General features: G+C 48.0%; 1 protein-coding gene across 1 annotated transcript in view; it reads right to left on the bottom strand.

The window, feature by feature from the left end:
* LOC120879247 (triple functional domain protein-like) overlaps positions 1 to 18,019 on the bottom strand; it is a 192,628-nt gene that overhangs the window by 21,542 nt on the left and 153,067 nt on the right. Inside the window, exons 9-11 of the mRNA XM_040262205.1 lie at positions 16,900 to 17,091; positions 10,204 to 10,335; positions 1,810 to 2,040 (exon numbers count right to left, since the gene is read on the bottom strand). Of these exons, the coding sequence (XP_040118139.1) occupies positions 1,810 to 2,040; positions 10,204 to 10,335; positions 16,900 to 17,091 (555 nt within the window). The remainder of the gene's footprint in view (positions 1 to 1,809; positions 2,041 to 10,203; positions 10,336 to 16,899; positions 17,092 to 18,019) is intronic.

The following is an 18,019-nucleotide window of genomic DNA, read 5'->3' as shown; positions in this document are numbered from 1 at the left end:
GCTGGCCCGTGGATACATAATGAACACCTGATCCAAGGGATACGGATGCAGGCAAGAAAATCCTTTAATAATTACAGTGAAACTGTTAATATTTCACAGTCTGTGACAGTTCGGGGACAATTAAGAGAAACTAATAATGGTGCTTTCAACCTCACAACTTCAGTTCTCATGGTTATGCCAAGACCACGACTCCTCCACCTTCTTTTCCCTGCCAGTCCCCTTCTATGACTAATACAACAGTGCAACCAGGCAGGTACCACATCCATATCATGATTCCTGATGCGTTTTGAACATGCACACTGCAGAGAACTCAAAAACCACCAGTAGAATCAAAGCACACTACGGAAAAATTAAACCCATAGATGCTTCACTGGTGCCTCAGCAGTCAACAACCCACCTGCCAATGCAGGAGACCCGGGTCTGATCCCTGATCCGGGAAGATCCCCCATGCGGTGGAGCAACGAAGCCCGTGGGCCACAACTATTGAGAATGTGCTCTGGAGCCCAGGAGCTACAATAACTGAGCCCAGGTGCCCCAGGGCCTGTGCTCTGCAGCAAGGGAAGTCACGGCAGTGGAGAGCACCACCCCTAGGGAGCAGACCCCGCTCCCTGCAACTAGAGAAAGCCTGCACAGCAGTGAAGACCTAGTGGAGCCAGAAAGAGATAAATAAATAAATTATTAGATATATATACACACAGAGAGAGTAATTAAAAGGATCGGGGACTCACCAGACTCCTACTAAGAGTAGAAGGGTGGTCAATGCGTGTGGAGGACTCACGTGCACTGCCACACGTCAGCCCCGACAGCGGGCACCCCTCACCTTCAGGTGGTACTCGGGGGACTGCAGAATGAGCCACTCTGCGGGTCCGGGGGAGGCTCTGTCCCCAACCCATCACTGTGGCCTCAAGCCACCTCCCTGGATGCCACGGGTTTCCCCGCACACCCAGAGCTCCTCATCACGAGTGACACCTCATCTACACCCTGGCCTTCCCCTCTGTTTTAGGGCAAAGACATGACTTTTACCTTCTTACTAAAGCTATATTATACTTTATAAGCCACCCCCCCCCCAGCTTTAATCCTTAAGACCCTGGTAGCAGGACAATCTTTCTTATTTCATAGGGAATACACAGGACCAGGACGGGGCTTACTCTTACATTCAACAACAAAGTTGTCCACTGTTTAGAAACAGTTGGTCTTTTGTAAAAGCCTACTATACGTTAATTAGACAACTATTTATGAAGCACTCCCGAGCCCCTGAGATGGCACTTCCTGACAAGTGGGGAGAGAAACACAACTGGCTTACGATTAAGTAATCCGAGCGGAGACAGACCTAGAACTGTCCCAGCACCGTGCACAAGCACCCGGGGCACTGTTCTCACAAATAAACGCAATTGAGGATGAGCTGCTGTGAGATGGAAACCGAGGGGCTCTGGGATAGATCCTACCTCGTCTCCTGTGTTCCAGGCACACGAGCTCAGGGCGTGAGCAGCCTGAACATGCATGGTCAAGAGCGTGGCTCTCACACATGGTGAGACAGAAGCTGCACACGTGTGTGTGCGCACACGCATTTGTGCGTGTAAGCTGTGTGTGCGTGCGTGCATGTGTGTGTATTCGTCTCTCCCCCATCAGGCCTATCTCACTTTCTCGAGCACAGACGGGTCTCCTCTATGACACCCACACCTATGCTCTCACCCAACACAAATCGCTCCCAGGAGAAGCGGTGCCACCACACGGGCCCCTGTGAGGACACCCGCACCCACATGTGGGGGGTCCCCAGCACCAGGCGTCCCCGAGGAGACCCCCGCTCACCTGCTGGACGTCCTGCTGGAAGACGCAGAGCTGCAGCCGCTGGTGGAGCCGCACCTTGCGGTGCTGCCAGATGTTCTCCAGCTGCCGCTGGTGGTGCAGCACCTCGTGGATGACGTCCAGGACGTGGTGCACGGCCTTCGAGTAGTTGGCCGAGGCTGTGAGCGAGTCGGAGCTGCCGGGTGTCAGGGGCCGCTGGAGCTTGTCGAGCAGGGACTTCCCGTCCTGGCTCACCTGCCGGCGGGACACACGAGCCATTGTAAGCTGGTGGCTGCTCCAGAAGCGCGGCTCTGCCCAGGCCACGCCGCGGAGCACAGCAGGTCCGCACAGACACACACTCACCTGTACACACCCACACCCAAACGTAAATCAGAGTTTCACTCAAAGGCACGTTTTATAAAGACTAAAATAAAATTTAGAACAAACCCATCCGTTATTCAGTGACGTCACAAAACCAAATGTGGCAAATCATGGAGTTAAAATAAAAGGACTTTTAATTTTCACAAAACACTGTAGTAGATGCTAGTCTTAATAAGCATGGTATTCTGCCTGGTTGCTCAGATGGTAAACAATTTGCCTGCAACGGGAGAGACCCGGGTTTGATCCTTGGGTTGGGAAGATCGCCTGAAGAAGGGAATGGCAACCCCCACTCCAGTATTCCTGCCTGAAGAATTCCATGGACAGAGTAGCCTGCAAGCTACAGTTTACGGGGTCCCAGAGCCTGATGCAACTAAATGACTCACACACACAACCATTCTGTCTTAAATGACATATGCGTGCGTGTGTGCATGTATGCTAGCTCACTTCAGTCGTGTCCAACCCTTTGCAACCCCAGGACTGTAGCCCACCAGGTTCCTCTGTCCATAGCATTCTCCAGGCAATACTGGGAGTCAGTTGCCATGCCCTCCTGCAGGGCATCTTCCTGACCCTGGGGACTGTCTCCTGCGCTGTACACAGTTTCTTTACTCCTAGCGCCACCTGCAAAACCCCAAATGACTTACACAATTTCACTGCTGGACTACCTGCAAACCGAAATTTAAAAGTAATACTTTTCTTGTGTTATATTAGAGAGAACATAACAATTACAATGGAGCAAAATTTTAAAGCTGAATCTGGAAATCTGGGGGGGGGGGACTAATCTAGCACCAGGCAATAAATATGTACTTACACTTTGTGACATAGTTGGATAGCAATTTTACTTCATAAAATAAAAAGAAAACTAAAGTGCCATTTTAATTTAGTTTACTAACTTATTTTAATTAAACAGCCATCATTTTTAAAGGAGAGTTCAGTACTCTAACAGTTAACTATCCAAGTACAGTTAAATGAAAGCCAACAGACTAATCAAAAAAAAAAAATCAAGGAAAGGTACGGGTGGAATACAGAAAGAAAAGCATTATGTATTTTTAAACTTAGGAATGGTTATGCCAGGTGTGATAGAAACGGCTCGATCAGACTGGACAGAAGGATGTGATGCACATGAAGTATGCGTGATTCAGGTGCTTCCTAAGCCCACCCACAGGACCAGGACCTTTGCGCTCAGATTCTTCCGAACGTTTCCTCGGGTATCCATGAAAAGGAGGAACAAAAGAGGGCCTTGCTGACAGTCACAAAATGGGTTCAGGGGCAAAGCCTTACCACAGAGGAGATGGGGACAGTGGGTGAGTGGGACTGGCCAAAGGAAGCCAAAACCTGGGGGTGAGCGAGAGGCCTGGGGAATTTTCTAATCTCTTCCTTTAATCCTTTTACAACTGAAATCGTGCTGGAATGTGACATCTTTTTTTCTAATAACTGAACCTGAGACCTCTATTGGAAGTGCTGACTCTTTCTTAGGAAGGCTGGTGCTATCAGACTTTGCAGGTTAAAACTGATCTCATACATCAAGTTAGCAAAACGGAAGCAGAAACAAAGCAAGCTGACATAACCAAAGGGAACCGGAAAAAGGTACAACTAAACGACTGCACTGTGTCAGGCACGTGTACAAACAAAAACAGGGGAAAGGCAAGTCTTCCGAAGAAGGGAGCTGCGCCCCGGAGTCACTGACACTTGTGCGGGCACTTCTGATACAATGATTTGGGGGGAGGCATGACGACTACTTTGGGGAGAGGATTTATTGTGGCCGATTCAGAGAAGCAGTCTATCACCGCTGAATCAAATACCACCCTGCTTTTCGTACGGGGTGGCCAAAAAGTTCATTTGGGGAAACCTGCACGAACTTTATGGCCAACCCAATAATCTGAGTTAGGCTCGGACGTATAAATGAGGAGGTTTTTTTCCTTTTCTTTTTTCCACCTGCTCTTAATACATGCTGGCTTTTCCAGGAATGCGGTTACCATATTAATCAAAGGAAGGCATGCTTGATTTTCTTTGACGCTCTCCAGGAGTTGCACTTTATTAATAAAATACCGGTATGATAATACCATTCTCAGTACTTGAGTCACAAATATAATGCACATCCAGTCTGCATCTGTAGCGGCCATATTGACAAAGGTTTTAAATACATGGCCAGCACTTGAATACCTAATTATCTTCTATTTGCTCTACTCAGGTATGTGAAGACTGAAACACATTTTATCATAAATTACCTTCTCTTTTGTCTCTAATTTATATTGTAGCACATGTGGTGTTGGAGAAGACTCTTGAGAGTCCCTTGGACTGCAAGGAGATCAAACCAATCCATTCTAAAGGAGATCAGTCCTGGGTGTTCTTTGGAAGGACTAATGCTGAAGCTGAAACTCCAATACTTTGGCCACCTCATGCGAAGAGTTGACTCATTAGAAAGGACTCTGATGCTGGGAGGGATTGAGGGCAGGAGGAGAAGGGAATGACAGAGGATGAGATGGCTGGATGGCATCACCGACTTGATGGACATGAGTTTGAGTGAACTCCAGGAATTGGTGATGGACAGGGAAGCCTGGTGTGCTGTGATTCATGCAGTCGCAAAGAGTCGGACACAACTGAGCGACTGAACTGAAGTGAACTGAATTTATATAGACAATTTTTTTTCTGAAAATAGATTACCACCCCATACATTTTATTTCAGCAGGTATCATAAAGTTTCAGTCAAACAATGGGGGTGCAGCATTTCTTAGGACTGAGGACCAATACTCCAAGTTACACATTTCACATCTGTACAGAACCTAGAAAGAATTGCTTACAAATATTCCTTCTGCCTTTTACTCCTTATAAAACATGTAAGTCAGGAAATGCTGACCAGAGCATATGACTTGGTAAACATGTTGTAAGGCTACAGATCAGAAGGTGTGGGGCAAACACTAACCGCTGCCTCCCAGAGTCCACTAGCTTCTCCATCACAGCCAAACCCCACGGTCAGGAACACAATACCCTAGCTCTAAAGCTGCACTTCCTAGACTCACTTTTAAACAGGAGTGGCCAACATGCAGTAATTAAAACTGTTGAATGGGGCTTCCAAGAAAGCTGTCTAGGAGGTTGAGTATGTTCATTCCCCCTTGCCTATTTCTCTTCCCTGCTCCCAAGAACTTGGTGGAGATGGCTGGTGCTTCAGCAGCTACTGATGACCTTGAGGCAACCATAAGGATAATAGCCCACCTGCTAAAAGAGGCAAAGCAAAAAGACAAAAGGATGTAGGGATCCTCTTACTAAGAGACCTACCACACCAGCCCTGGACCACAAGCCCTGGGACTTCCCCACTGGCAAAAAGTCACCCTCTGTCTCAAGCCACTGTTCCCATCTTAAACCACAATACAGAATGACCCAGTGGGCTCCCAGGTCGCACCACGTTCCCAAAGGCATGCACGCAACACCACTAATATGCTACTACTGAGAATACATGATCTGAGCAAGAATATTCCGACTCATCTTTCTTGACATCTGTGCAACTGTTTGACAGAGCTCAAGAGCAGGAATCATTACTGGGTTAGAACAACATGCCTGCTCAGGCTGGAGGGGCAGCAGGAAGTGACTGAGTACGTGAGCGTATCATCTCACCTTAACATAAGGGGACGCATTAAGCAAAGCTCTTTCTTCTGGGAGCCGTAAGCAGGGATTAAACCGTCTCTGCTGGTGCTACTGCTATACTGTCACTGGGGGTAGAGAGTATGCCAGCAGACGTGGCCAGAAAAATCCCAGGCAGGAGAACATCTGTTGTATCAAAACTGGACCCCGTGGAACTTGAAGTGCGTGCCCCTATGTAGCACCTCTCCAATAAAACTTTCAGAAAGAACTTGACTTTATTTCAGTGTGTTGTTCACAGATGTGTCAATTTAAAAGGTTTATTTGAGCACATGAAAGACATCATATACACATTTTAGTAACTTCTGGCAAAATGTCTTTGTCTTTTTTAAGTACAGAAGAACTATATGGGGAAAAATGTTAGAATTTTATAAAGGGGACTGTTCTATTGTACAGAAATAAAAGATTTTTAAATGGTACAGAATAACCAGCAGAAAATAAATTTTTAATTTAACTCATTTTACATTTTTAATAAAATAAAAAATTGAAAATAGCAGCCAAATTATTCACATATAATGTAAGTATGAAAACAGTTCGTATATATGAGTTTATGGTATATGATACAGTTCTGAATTTTTTAACTATAGAACCAGGTGAATCAATTTACTTAAGCTATATGTTTTGTCTAAAAATGTGTTTTCAGCTTTCAGGCAGTCAAACCTTGTCCCACAAAGGGACAATATTTGTAAAAGATGAAAATCAACATTTACTATCAAAAAGCAGGACTTAACCTGCTGTAATTTTTCAAAAGATCAAGCTGGCTCATTTTTTCACATTCTGCTCTTTGTTTTTCTTGGAATATAGTACTTGGTGACGTGAAGGACAGTGGAAGTTACATTTTAGAAACAGTAACATTTTATAAATATACAAACTAATATACTCTAATACCTAAATGAGTTAGGAAAAATGCAAGTGCTAAATAAAGCAAAAAAGGAGTTGAAGGTTAAAATTTTAGGATATCAGGGGTATGTTTGTCCTTAACATTTAAGAGGAAACTTAACTGTTTAAAATCAAGAACAATGGTCTGGTTCTTGATTATTTACTTTTAATCAAAACTGCATGTAAGATCTGTAACTTGGGTTCCTGTGCACCACCCTCCGAAAGGCTCTGCCAAACCTCAGAGGCTTGCCTGTTCTTATTCCAGTACATGGGTCTCTACACTTCTAGCTAAATCTGATTAGAGCTCAGCGTCTCCAGCAGGAGTCCCCTTCACTCGCATGCAGACTGTTGCTCTGATCTAAAGAAAGATCAATACCTGGAGATCACTGCTGGTGGCTGCAAAACGCAACAAACCAAGAGCCAAGTATGACCTGTGACAGGTCAGTGAGGCCTGAACGTGGCACTGTGTCAGGTCCCCAGCGCGAGGACAGTATTTCCACAATTTGAACAAAGTGGGAAAAATACACAAGCTGCATAAAGGCAGTCATTTATCGAAGTGAACGTATACATGTCGTAAAGAAACAGTGATTCGTCTTCAAAACTTTTACGCGTTGACTCAAACCAGCATCGTCTACGGGGCTTCCTTCACAGGGTGTGGCTCACCAACAGGACACAGCCCTCCACGCTGAGCCTGGAGGGTCTCCCAGCCCCACGGCCCTCTCCAGCACTCATGGCCTTATCCTCAAATCAAAGTGTTTCCTGTTATATCCGTACACTGCCCCACAACTCGCTCATCCAAGACAAACTTTTAACTGGGGAGTTTACACTGGAGAAACCTTACAGACGCCCAGCTCACCAGGCGGCCAAGGCTGGCACCGACGGCTGCAGGAGAGCTTGATATCCTGCGCCCCTGGATTGACACTCGGCCCAGTCAGCCCGCACGGGCGAGGGGTTGAGGGTCATGCTACAGAAGGAAAGGCCCGGAATCTCTGACTGTCAAAGACATGAGACAGCGAAAGACTAAGGAATGTTTCAGTGTGAAGATACGCCCACAGCGTGCTTCTGGGACTGGAAAGAGAGAGACATGGCTGGGACAGGGGAGACGCAGATGGTCCGCGAGACGGATGGCTGTGTGTATCAGTGGTGATGTGCTATCAAGCTGGAGACAGGTGGGGGGCAGGGGGCACAGACGGCGCATAAAACTGGGCAGTCTGGTCAAGGTGGGGGGGAGCTCTCTGCTCTAACACTTTTCTACAGCCTGAAACTATTTCAGATTTTAAAAAATTTAAAGGGCAAAAAGAAAACAGAAATCCCTCCTTTGAAAGTCTTCTCTGCCCATCCAGTTCCAACCACCATCGCCTTGAATTTACAGCTCAGCTGCAAATACGTTTTAGGCTAGAAACGGTGGTATGACACAGCTGGGGAAGCTGTTTACTTGCCATCAGATTATTTTAAACTTTAGTGCCAATTTAAGATCTAATGAAATTGCATCATAGGTAAATCGAAGTCCCCATGTCAAGATGACCCTTTTTTTAGAAGGCAATGGAAACGGTGAGAGAATTCTGTGCTTTGCCAGAAGTGCCAAGGGCCGTGGGCAGGCTGCCTGGCCACCAGGCTGGAGGATGAGACTGGTCAGGTCAGGTGAGGCCGAGCTAAGTTCCTGCAGGCCAAGACAGCAGCCCAGTCCTGCCAATCACCTGGTGTGAGAACTGTTCATGCCCACGGTAATCTGGAAGCTACCACTGCAATCAAAGCAGCTCCGAGAAAATCATTAGTAAGCACGATTTTCTGTGTTATAGGTCAAAATTAGATGTCGCCATGGAGATGGTACACTGGGAGAAAGAACTTTATGCTTTTTGGAACTCACACTTTCCTCATCAATCAGTGTGATTACAAAATTACAGATCTATTCAATTTTCACTTTTACTGTTAAAAAAGCTATCACTTATTTATACAGTTCCTAATAAACACTGGATGCAACATTAAGAAATGTAATACAGAGTTGACTATTTTTTAATTGCATGACAACATAGAATAGTGTTTAAAAGGGATCCTGTTAAGTAAAGAGGTGTCCAGAGACATAAATACATAGATATCAACTTTCATGGGCAGGAGATCAGACCACGTTCTGAAGCAAATAGTGTAGCATACCACATGTCCATCTAATTGTGTCCATGGATACAACAGGGTCAGGAGACCTGGGCTCAAGGATGTGAGAATGATAGCTGCTCGGCAGACGAGGATGTGTCAAGACTGAAAAGCAAAGGCCAGACAACTCTGACAGGTGCGGCTGTGGTTCAGGATCAAGGAAGATCTGGATTTAAACACAGTCATCCCTTGGTAATGAGGGAGAATGGTTCCAGGACTCTCCCCACCCACAGACACCAAAGTCAGTGGATGCTCAAGTGTCTTGTATAAAACAGCCTAGAACAGCTGGCCCTGCACATCCACATCGCACACCCGTGGGTACAGAAGGCTGTTTCTTAAACGTCTTTGGGCTCAGCTCTCCGCAGGTTGGTTGAGGCATTTTCTCCCTGGAGTCTCACGGGAATCTTTCCGATCAGCGTATAGTATGATAGAGGCTCAGTAGAGGTGCAGAAAGCAAGCACATACTGACCTCCTACCCACTCCCCACTCACCTCCGGGAACTTAACCAGCGTCATAAACCAAATGAGACTGGGTCGGAAGGGTCAGATGACCACAACGTGGACAAGACTGACACACCCGGACCTGGTGTGTATTTGGTGTCATCACTGCATCTAACGTGTGATGAGACACGGAGGGAGCACAGCTGTGGCTGAGAACACAGGGCAGCCTCCCTGGGGTCAGTCCCCGCTCCACCTCCTACAGCTGAGGATTGGGCGGAGGTCACTTTGCCTCTGTGCTGTTCCCTCCTCATTTGTAAGAGGGGGCGGGAACAGTCCCAGTCCCAGAGCTGCAGGCATGAAATAGGTGGTTACATCATGGCCTGACAGCAAAGCCTGGCACAGAAGGTGGCAGAAGATAAAGCAGGGATACGTTAAATAATGAGCTTATAATAATAAAGAAAACGCTCCACTGAGATTCCTGAAACAGCAAGTAGCCAGACACACGTGATAACCACCGCGTGTGCTGCAACGTCCAGAACGAGACGCTGTGCCAGGTTCCCCTCTGTTCTAGAAAGGTGCATTCAGGAAGAACAAACGGAGTCTGACGAGACTGCACTGCATGTAGCATCCATCTTTCCTAAATACGTGCAATCAAAAAGGGTGAGCTTTCATTTGTTAGCACAGATGAAAATCTGAGCACTCTGGAGAAAATCCACAAACATCTCAGGGCTGTGAAGAGTCTGCTGTCTGCCTCCATCCTCTCTTACTTACCAGCCTCACCCTCCATGGAGCTGAGAAGTCACAAGGAAACTGCAGTTCAGCTTGGAACTTGTGTGTTTATTCTAGGCTAGCCAAAGCTTTGATCTTTCCAGCTTCAGGTGTTATGACACAAAAACCGTGTTGTTTTCCCACCACAGTAGAAGAACTGCGCGCTCACCTCAGAGTAAGCAAGAGTGACGTGCTCATACACGCCCTGGTGGTGGTGGATAGCGTCCTCCAGGTCCTGAAGCTCCGAGGGCAGGTCCACTTCGCCACAGGCCTTGCACCACGAGTCCACGTTGCTCATATACTGGGGTGTTTTAAACAAAAATAAAAAGATTATGTCTACCAACAGCAAACAATACTGAGAAGTAACCCTCTTTCAACATGGCTTTGAAATAAGGGTGGCCAAGAGAGTGTTTAGGAAGAGAGTGTGGCTGACTCCCTGAATCAAATGGCACTGACCTAGGTTCTCAAACCAGATTCCTGGACTCTGCAAACCAGCGCCTCATCCCCCCCTCCAGCTTCAGGCAGATTTGGAGGTGGGCCCAAGAACCTGCATTTGAAATGACAGCCTTGGGTGGCTCTGTGGTCACTCCTGGGAGCGCCTTTGCCTTGAGTTGGCTGTTTTTCAGGCCTCCTGGTTAACTCTCCCATTTCACGGTTGAATCCACGTTTCCATCTGCTCTGCACTGTTGGCCATGGGGGGCATGGCCACCTGGTCCACCTGCACCCCACAAGCCTCAGCCGCACAGCAAGCTGGGCTACTCCCAGAGCTGCGGTCCAGCCCTCCTGCTCTCCTCTTTCATTACAAAGGCAGCAGAAGATTCGTGAAGTCATCTACCTAACAGTATGAAGACCAGAGCGTCCATCTGCCTACCTTTTCAAGAGTAAATATACACGGAATTAAAGGAGACCCTGGGAAGGAGGCCCAAACTCCAGAGCTGTGCCCACTGGAGGGAAGCAAGGCTAAGGGAGGCAGCGGAATCTTTGGGGTGTCCCCACTGTGCACATAAACGGGGAGGGCCTGCAGGCTGCAGTCCTGGGCCATGGCTGCTGACCTGTCCTCAGCGTTCTCCACTGCCAGCCCCACCCCAGGGCTCATCAATAGCTGAGAAATCACAGCCTAACTTCCTAGGGAGATACCAACAGCATCCATCACAGTAAGTGTCAAAGACAAGCAGCAGAAGGTTCAATTAAGGATGCAAATTCAATTAACACTAATTTAAATAAATAGACATTAATGCATTTCCCTGGGTTTCTCCTCTTTTCTCTAGTTCCTCGCTGTCTTTCCACTCATCAGGGAATGCAGAGCTGACTATTTAAAACACGGTAACTGACCTGCCAGCTGAGAAATGTGCTATGATTCTCTTAAAATATATATGAGAATAACCTCCTGGGTACGTAGGACATTTTTAGAAACTTAGACAAGCCACCTAAGTAACCACTGTTTCTAAAAATCCCTTTATTATTAATGTATTGGTTCAGAAAAATATCTGCATGAAAATCCCAGGGCTGGAAACCAATTCACAAGGCATTAAGTGTCATCTGAAGGCACGTGGACATGGCTTTAAACGTGACTACACCCAGGCAGGCCTCAGGGAAGGTGTTCATCACTCTCCCCGATGGTTCCTCCTGACATTGCCAGGGCAACGGTAGGAATAATGAGGTTATATTATGCCTCTCCCCATTCCCATGCACACACATATGACTACTTAGGCATATTTCTAAGCATTTCTTGGATGGTGTTCTAAAAACAGTCAAAAACACTGCTAAAACATAGTTAACCCCAATTTTTGAGGCTATCAGTAAAGAGAAACCTTCAAGCAGTTTTATGGATGCCTGCAGTTACTTAACTTACTCATAATTTCTTAAAGTATCTTGAGAGGTACTGATTATATTTACCTGCAAAAACATAGGGCAGATCAGCTTATAACACAGACACCTCATAGAAAAAGGACTCTGCACATCTAAGTTCACTGGGTTAAAACATACCAATGACAGAAAGAAGCCTGACCATGGTTTCTTGGTGAACCATGGTTTACATGGTCCCATGGTTTCATGGGACTTTTGTGCAAGCACAGTTTTTGTTTTTGATTTAGAAGATGGCAACCCTTAAAGGGCCAGCTCCAGGCCCCAAACGTCTTCTGAAAAGCTCAATACCCTAAGGAGATCTGAACCAGAGCAGCAATCCCCATTGGAGAGCCAAGAAGGAGGAGGATGTTAACAGGTGCACCACCAAGAAAAAAAGACTCTAGGATCAACTTTTGTGTCAAAGTTCAACAGGTACACACACAACAGAACCTCCTAGAGCCTATTAATACAATAATGTGCCTTGTGAATATGGGAGGAGAGGGACTCTGATGTTGGTTTAGAAACCTGACTACCAGCCTTGCACAGGCACACACCTCTTACTATCCTGACAGACAGTTTGGGCTTGGAGCAGGGGACGTCCAGCACACAGCCCAACACTTTCCAACGGAAGACCACAGACAAAGGCTGCTGTACTCTAGTGGGATCAGAGCACCAGCTGAGGTTCTGATGCTATAAACGCTCAAATGTAAACCAAACAATTTTGCTGACAAAGGTCATCACTTTGCCCACAAAGGCCCATATAGTCAAAACTATGGTTTTTCCAGTAGTCATGTACAGACGTGAGGGCTGGACCATAAAGCCTGAGTGTCAAAGAATTGATGCTCTCAACTGTGATGCTGGAGAAGACTCCTGAGACTCCCTTGCCCTACAAGGAGATCAAACCAGTCAACCCTAAAGGAAATCAACTCTGAATATTCACTGGAAGGACTGATGCTGAAGCTCCAATACTCTGGCCACCTGATGGAAAGAGCCAACTCACTGGAAAAGACCCCAATGCTGGGAAAAGACTGAGGGCAGGAGGAGAAGGGGACAACAGAGGAATAGATGGCTGGATGGCATCACTGACTCAGTAGACATGAATCTGAGCAAACTCTGGGAGACAGTCAAGGACAGAGAAGCCTGGCATGCTGCAGTCCATGGGGTCACAGAGAGTTGGACAAGACTGAGCAACTAAACAGGAAAACCACATGAGTGAACACACGGCATTTGGCCAGACGTGGAGGAGAGGCAGGAGAGTGCAAGGGAATTCCAGGCATCTCTGAATTCAAAGCAGGAGCCGGCCTCAGAGCTGCGGATTCTGATGCTCAGCAGAGCGGTCGCTTTAGCACTGCTCAGAGAGGATGGCAGGAGGCTGGGTCAGTCGGTTTGCAAACGTGAGGCAGGCAGACAAGGGAAGAGTGATTAATATGTAAGCTTTAAAGGAGAGCCTGAATAATTAACTAGTAGCCTTATTTTCAGAAGCATTTATGCCACTGCCCTCCATCTGCTGAGAGTGAAAACTTCCAGTTTGCTGAGATTGTCCAGCCTAGTCAATTTCACGCCCACCAGGAGCACCTGATACAGCATCAGCTGAACATAGGTGGTTAGCCCGATTTAGGAGACAAAGAGACAGGAACTTCCTAGAATGTAAACGCTTAAAACCCTTATGGAGAGGGGTTTTCTCCTCTTTGGAAGAATTAAGGCTCAGTGAATTATATATATACATAGAAGACATGTATGAATTCCAAGTTCAGAGTTTCCTTTCCTGTTTCCAATTTCCTCCTTTTCTGCTTTCATTTCTAGGAAACATTACTCCACTGTTTCTTTCATCATTTCTACTCCCTGACTATGAATAAACACACTCCCTTCTCTGCCCAGCAAAATCACAGGACAGACGAAGGGTAATAACAGCCAAAGGCGATCACTGGTTACCACACTGGACAGTACTCTAGTCATTTAAAAAACAAAAAACAAAAAAACAGGGAAAACTGGAGATTTTAAGGTGTCGTAAAATCAAGTTGCTTTAATTCTTTGATTTATAACAAAGTAATTCTAATAGCTTTGCTATGAAGCTCCTTAATATAAAGGGATAAAACACATGACCCAAAAAAGTAGAGCCCTAAACACTGTCTCCCAGTCAAACCACTAGCCATTTGGCCGTGTCTCCAGTTCTGTAAACGGATACTCTGACCCCGTTGACACCTCACAGGAGAGGAGGGCGGGAGAGGATAGGCCAAGACAGCGCTGGAAGGCACAGTCTCACATCATTCTCATCTAGCTGTAACCTCAAGATTTATGTGCATAAAGCCACACGCGAATACCAACACGAGAAGACCCACGGAGACACGAGCAGGTGGGGCGCAATGCACACGCACTCCCCCACAAGGATGAGCCGCCGTCCCTCCCCGAAGGCGGCTTCCTTCAGCCACACCGTCAACGGCAGGCCCACAGAGTTGAGCCCTACGTCACCCCAGTCGGATTTAAAGCCTTAGTGAGAGCTCCACAGGAGGGTCAAAGGGGTGGCTACAGAAAGCCATCTATGATGTCCGAGTTCTGGTCCATCCCTGGTGAGTCTATAACAGCTTAAGCGTAGCTAGTAGGCAGAGAATTTAAAAAGAGGGAACAGAGGCGACCTATTCGGAGACTCTCTCCTGGGAAGAGGGAAACCACTCGGTGATGTCACCTTCTGTGCTCCTGAATCTCAGTGAAGGGGAAGACAGACCTTACACCCATTGCACTTGCGCTTGAGGGAAGGAAACATTTCGGAAGCCTAAATGTTCGGGACCCTAAAAGCCTAGGGTCCCGTTTGCGCATTTTGGTTGCTGGGTGCAGCTGCACTGCCTCAGTCAGGGCCCATCAGAGATGCCAGCCTTTCTCAAGGGCCCACTTTGTCCCCAAGGTCCTATGGGGCGTCTTCTCTGGCCACTGAAGTGATGTAGCCCGCAAGTACCGTCAGAGCTCACGCAAGACCCCATGAAATTCTGTTCAACGATGTATTCTTCTAGCTGTGTTTCCTTCAAGCACATAAATTAGAGCCGCTATTTTATCCAAATAAAAACACCCCAGGGTCTTTCAACTTTACTGCATGTCAACAATTTTTTTATAATAAAACACTGGGGAGGGGAATACCTCATGGCACCCACATTTCTACATTGCTTTCAGGCAGGGCAGAGCAGCAATTAATCTTCTGGGTTACCCCGCAATTCCGGATCCTGCCGTGGGTAGAGAGATTTTTCCCTTGTGCTTCAGACATCCAAGAGTCCCCCAGCCAGCTTGCCAGGTTTCAGATTTCTTCACATCGTCCTGGTGGGCCTTTTTAGGGGCCCACAAGCAATGCACACACCTCCACACAGCCCAGGGGGTGACTGCACCCCACACCGTGCTACCATCCCAGACGGCATGTGGGTGGGGGCGACACAGCTCTTCTCCTGAGCACAGGAATGTCCAATGAACGACACGCCACGACCTTGACCATGACGGCACCAGAGGTGGCTACGCAGAAGCGGAGATGATGCTGTGTTAAGCCGAAGGGGCTCCTGTTACTTTAACTCAAACTGCTTCTGTGGGGGGCTTTGTGTCTCTTTTATCACAAAACTACCTCTTGCATAAACTTAGCAGGAAAACCCAACACTGAAACCCGCTGGTCCCGACTCACAGCTTCCACACGAGGCTACGATTCTGTCACCTTGCTCTCCTGTTCGTTTCCCCTCCTGCTTCACACTTTCAAGGTTCCCAGAGTTGAGATCACTCCTAATTAGCACCTTGTGCGACATTCCAGCCGCTCCTCCGAGATGCCGGGCAAGCTGGGGCTTGTACCCACCCAACAAGGCTGTTTCTAGATGAAAGGACACTATCTCCTTTTTAGCAGCATCAGTGCAAATCCCTGTGAATGTAGGTTTTTCCCCCCAAAATAACTATCCCTCAGGAAGCTCTATCGGTATTCTTCCTTCAAATTAAGGCAACCACCTGTCCCTTCCCCACATCTTGCTAGTGGCTAGAGGTTCCTGAGTTTCCTCCTCCATGTCTAGGGAAGCAGGCTCACCACCCAGGCTTCCACCACGAGCATCTGAGTCACAGCAACTCCCTCTCTTTCGCTGCCCTCCAAGTGTGTTTGCTGAGGCAGGTGTGCCCGTTGGCGGGTGTGTGGGGAGTGTTGGGAGCACACTTCACACGTTAACTCTGAGACAAGGTACTGTGACCAGCACGTCAGCAGGTGAAGCCCGCGTGAGGTCTGAATCCATACAAATAACTTGACAATTGTGGCGGACACAGAAAACTGTACCCCAAAGCCACTTCTCCACCATGGCCCAGGCTGGTACAGCGTGGCCCTGCCAGGAGGCTGAGAACCCAGGCCTGCAGCCCGGCTGAGGGCCAGCACCCCTCTCCAGGATCAGGGGACTGGGGCAAGTGAGCTGGGCCAGAAAGAACTCCCGCGAACACTGCTGCCCCGAGACAGCAACCAGAGACAACACCGCAGCCGGCACGCATGGGGCACAACGGCAGAGGGGCCAGCACCCGGAGTTGTGGCAAGACCCGTCTTCTCGAACGATGGCCAGGCCCAGTCAGGAGCCCGCCCACCCTGATACCGCAGGCCATAACACCCTGGGTTGTGAGAAAAGCAGACCCCTGGTGCCTAAACCTGAGAGTCGGCGGTCTGTTACTTGCTGCCTAAGTCTCCTAACTGGAATTCTCAAGGGAGGAGGAAAAGGACAGGAAGCGGGACAGAAAGAAGGGAATAAAGAACAACCGTTGTCACTCACGAGTCCCGAGTGGGCAACAGGCCGTATGCAAGGCCCCTAATGTGAACCTCATTTACACCGTAAGACGGCCCCTCATGTCCATACTTTTACCTCCACTTTACAAACAAGGAGGTGTTTGCAAACAAGGAGGGGCAGAAGCACCCCAGCTCTGCAGCAGGGCTGAGTTGCGGGTGTGCTGGTGCTGTGGGGTGGCTTCAGCGCCCTGGTGGTCTCTGAGGCTCTGCTGTGGGGATGCGCGGGCCGGGCTCCCAGGCACTGACCTTCTCAGCCTTCTGGTGGAAGACGGACGACATGTCCAGCAAGGTGCTGCGCTCGTCCAGGGCGGCCGCGAAGGCCTTCCACTCCTGCTCCAGCTGGTTGGCGATCTGCTTGATCTGCTGGGAGGCGTAGTGGCCCGACTCCACCAGGCGGTTGGCCACCGACATGATGCGGTTGATGTTCACGTACACGTTCTGCGGAGGGGAGAGAAGGGGGGGGGCTGGTCAGGGTGGGGCGCATGGGGTACCTCTCTGACAGATGCAGAACGTACTATCTGAAGCCACCTATGAACTTAAAAGTCACGTTTTAATAGCAGGATCAGCAGGTGGATAGAAGGACGTGTGCTGCTATCTGGATTTCCATAAACCCTAAGCCTTGATTTCAGTTTCTGCTTTTAAAACTGCAGAATTACGGGTGAACCAGCTGGGAGGGGCACAGAAGCGATGCACACCGCGCCCTCTGACCCGCGCCCTGGCCTCCCGTCCTGAGAAGGGTCCAGACGGCAAGCTGTCACCCAGAACCACGGGAGCCACCGCCGCAGTCTGTCACGGGGACCCAGAAATGACAGACTCTGAACGTGGTAACCAGAGGCTACTCTGTGTGGAAATAAGCCCTCCCTTCCATACAAGCTCAAGTCAGCTTGCTGGTGCCAAGAGGAAACCTGCAAACGCATCCGCGTTCCCCGGGGAACGTGAATCGGGGCGCCGACAGAGCAATGCTGTGTTCCAACTTCAAATGAGCTTTTCTGCTGTGTTGAAATCTCTCTCTTCAAGTCCAGTAGCTTGTGGCAAAAATAAGGGTACAAAGCTTTTTTTCTTTTTTTTTTAAAAAAGGGCTTTTTTCTTGCAAAAGAAATTCTCATATGGTATTTCCATTTCTGCCTTCCATCTTCTTTAAGAATCACATGATCCTTAAAGCAAAGGCAAGGTGCGGAATGCGCACTTTCAGTGAAGCCTCAGTTGTTGCTGCTCTTCATATATATTTTTTATTATTAAGACTTTTGTGACGCATCCCAACACTGCAAAGTGTACTGGGTCTCCCCAAATCGCAGCCTCACCTTTGGATCCCGTCATCCTCACCCTAAATCAAACTGGGTTACCCAACCTGCCTGAACTCCCGCAT

Source organism: Oryx dammah, unplaced genomic scaffold (genome assembly GCF_014754425.2).
Source record: "Oryx dammah isolate SB20612 unplaced genomic scaffold, SCBI_Odam_1.1 HiC_scaffold_20, whole genome shotgun sequence".
In the NCBI taxonomy this organism is placed as follows: Eukaryota; Metazoa; Chordata; class Mammalia; order Artiodactyla; family Bovidae; genus Oryx; species Oryx dammah.
Note: the sequence above shows the minus strand (reverse complement) of the source record. Positions and strands in the feature narration are given on the sequence as shown.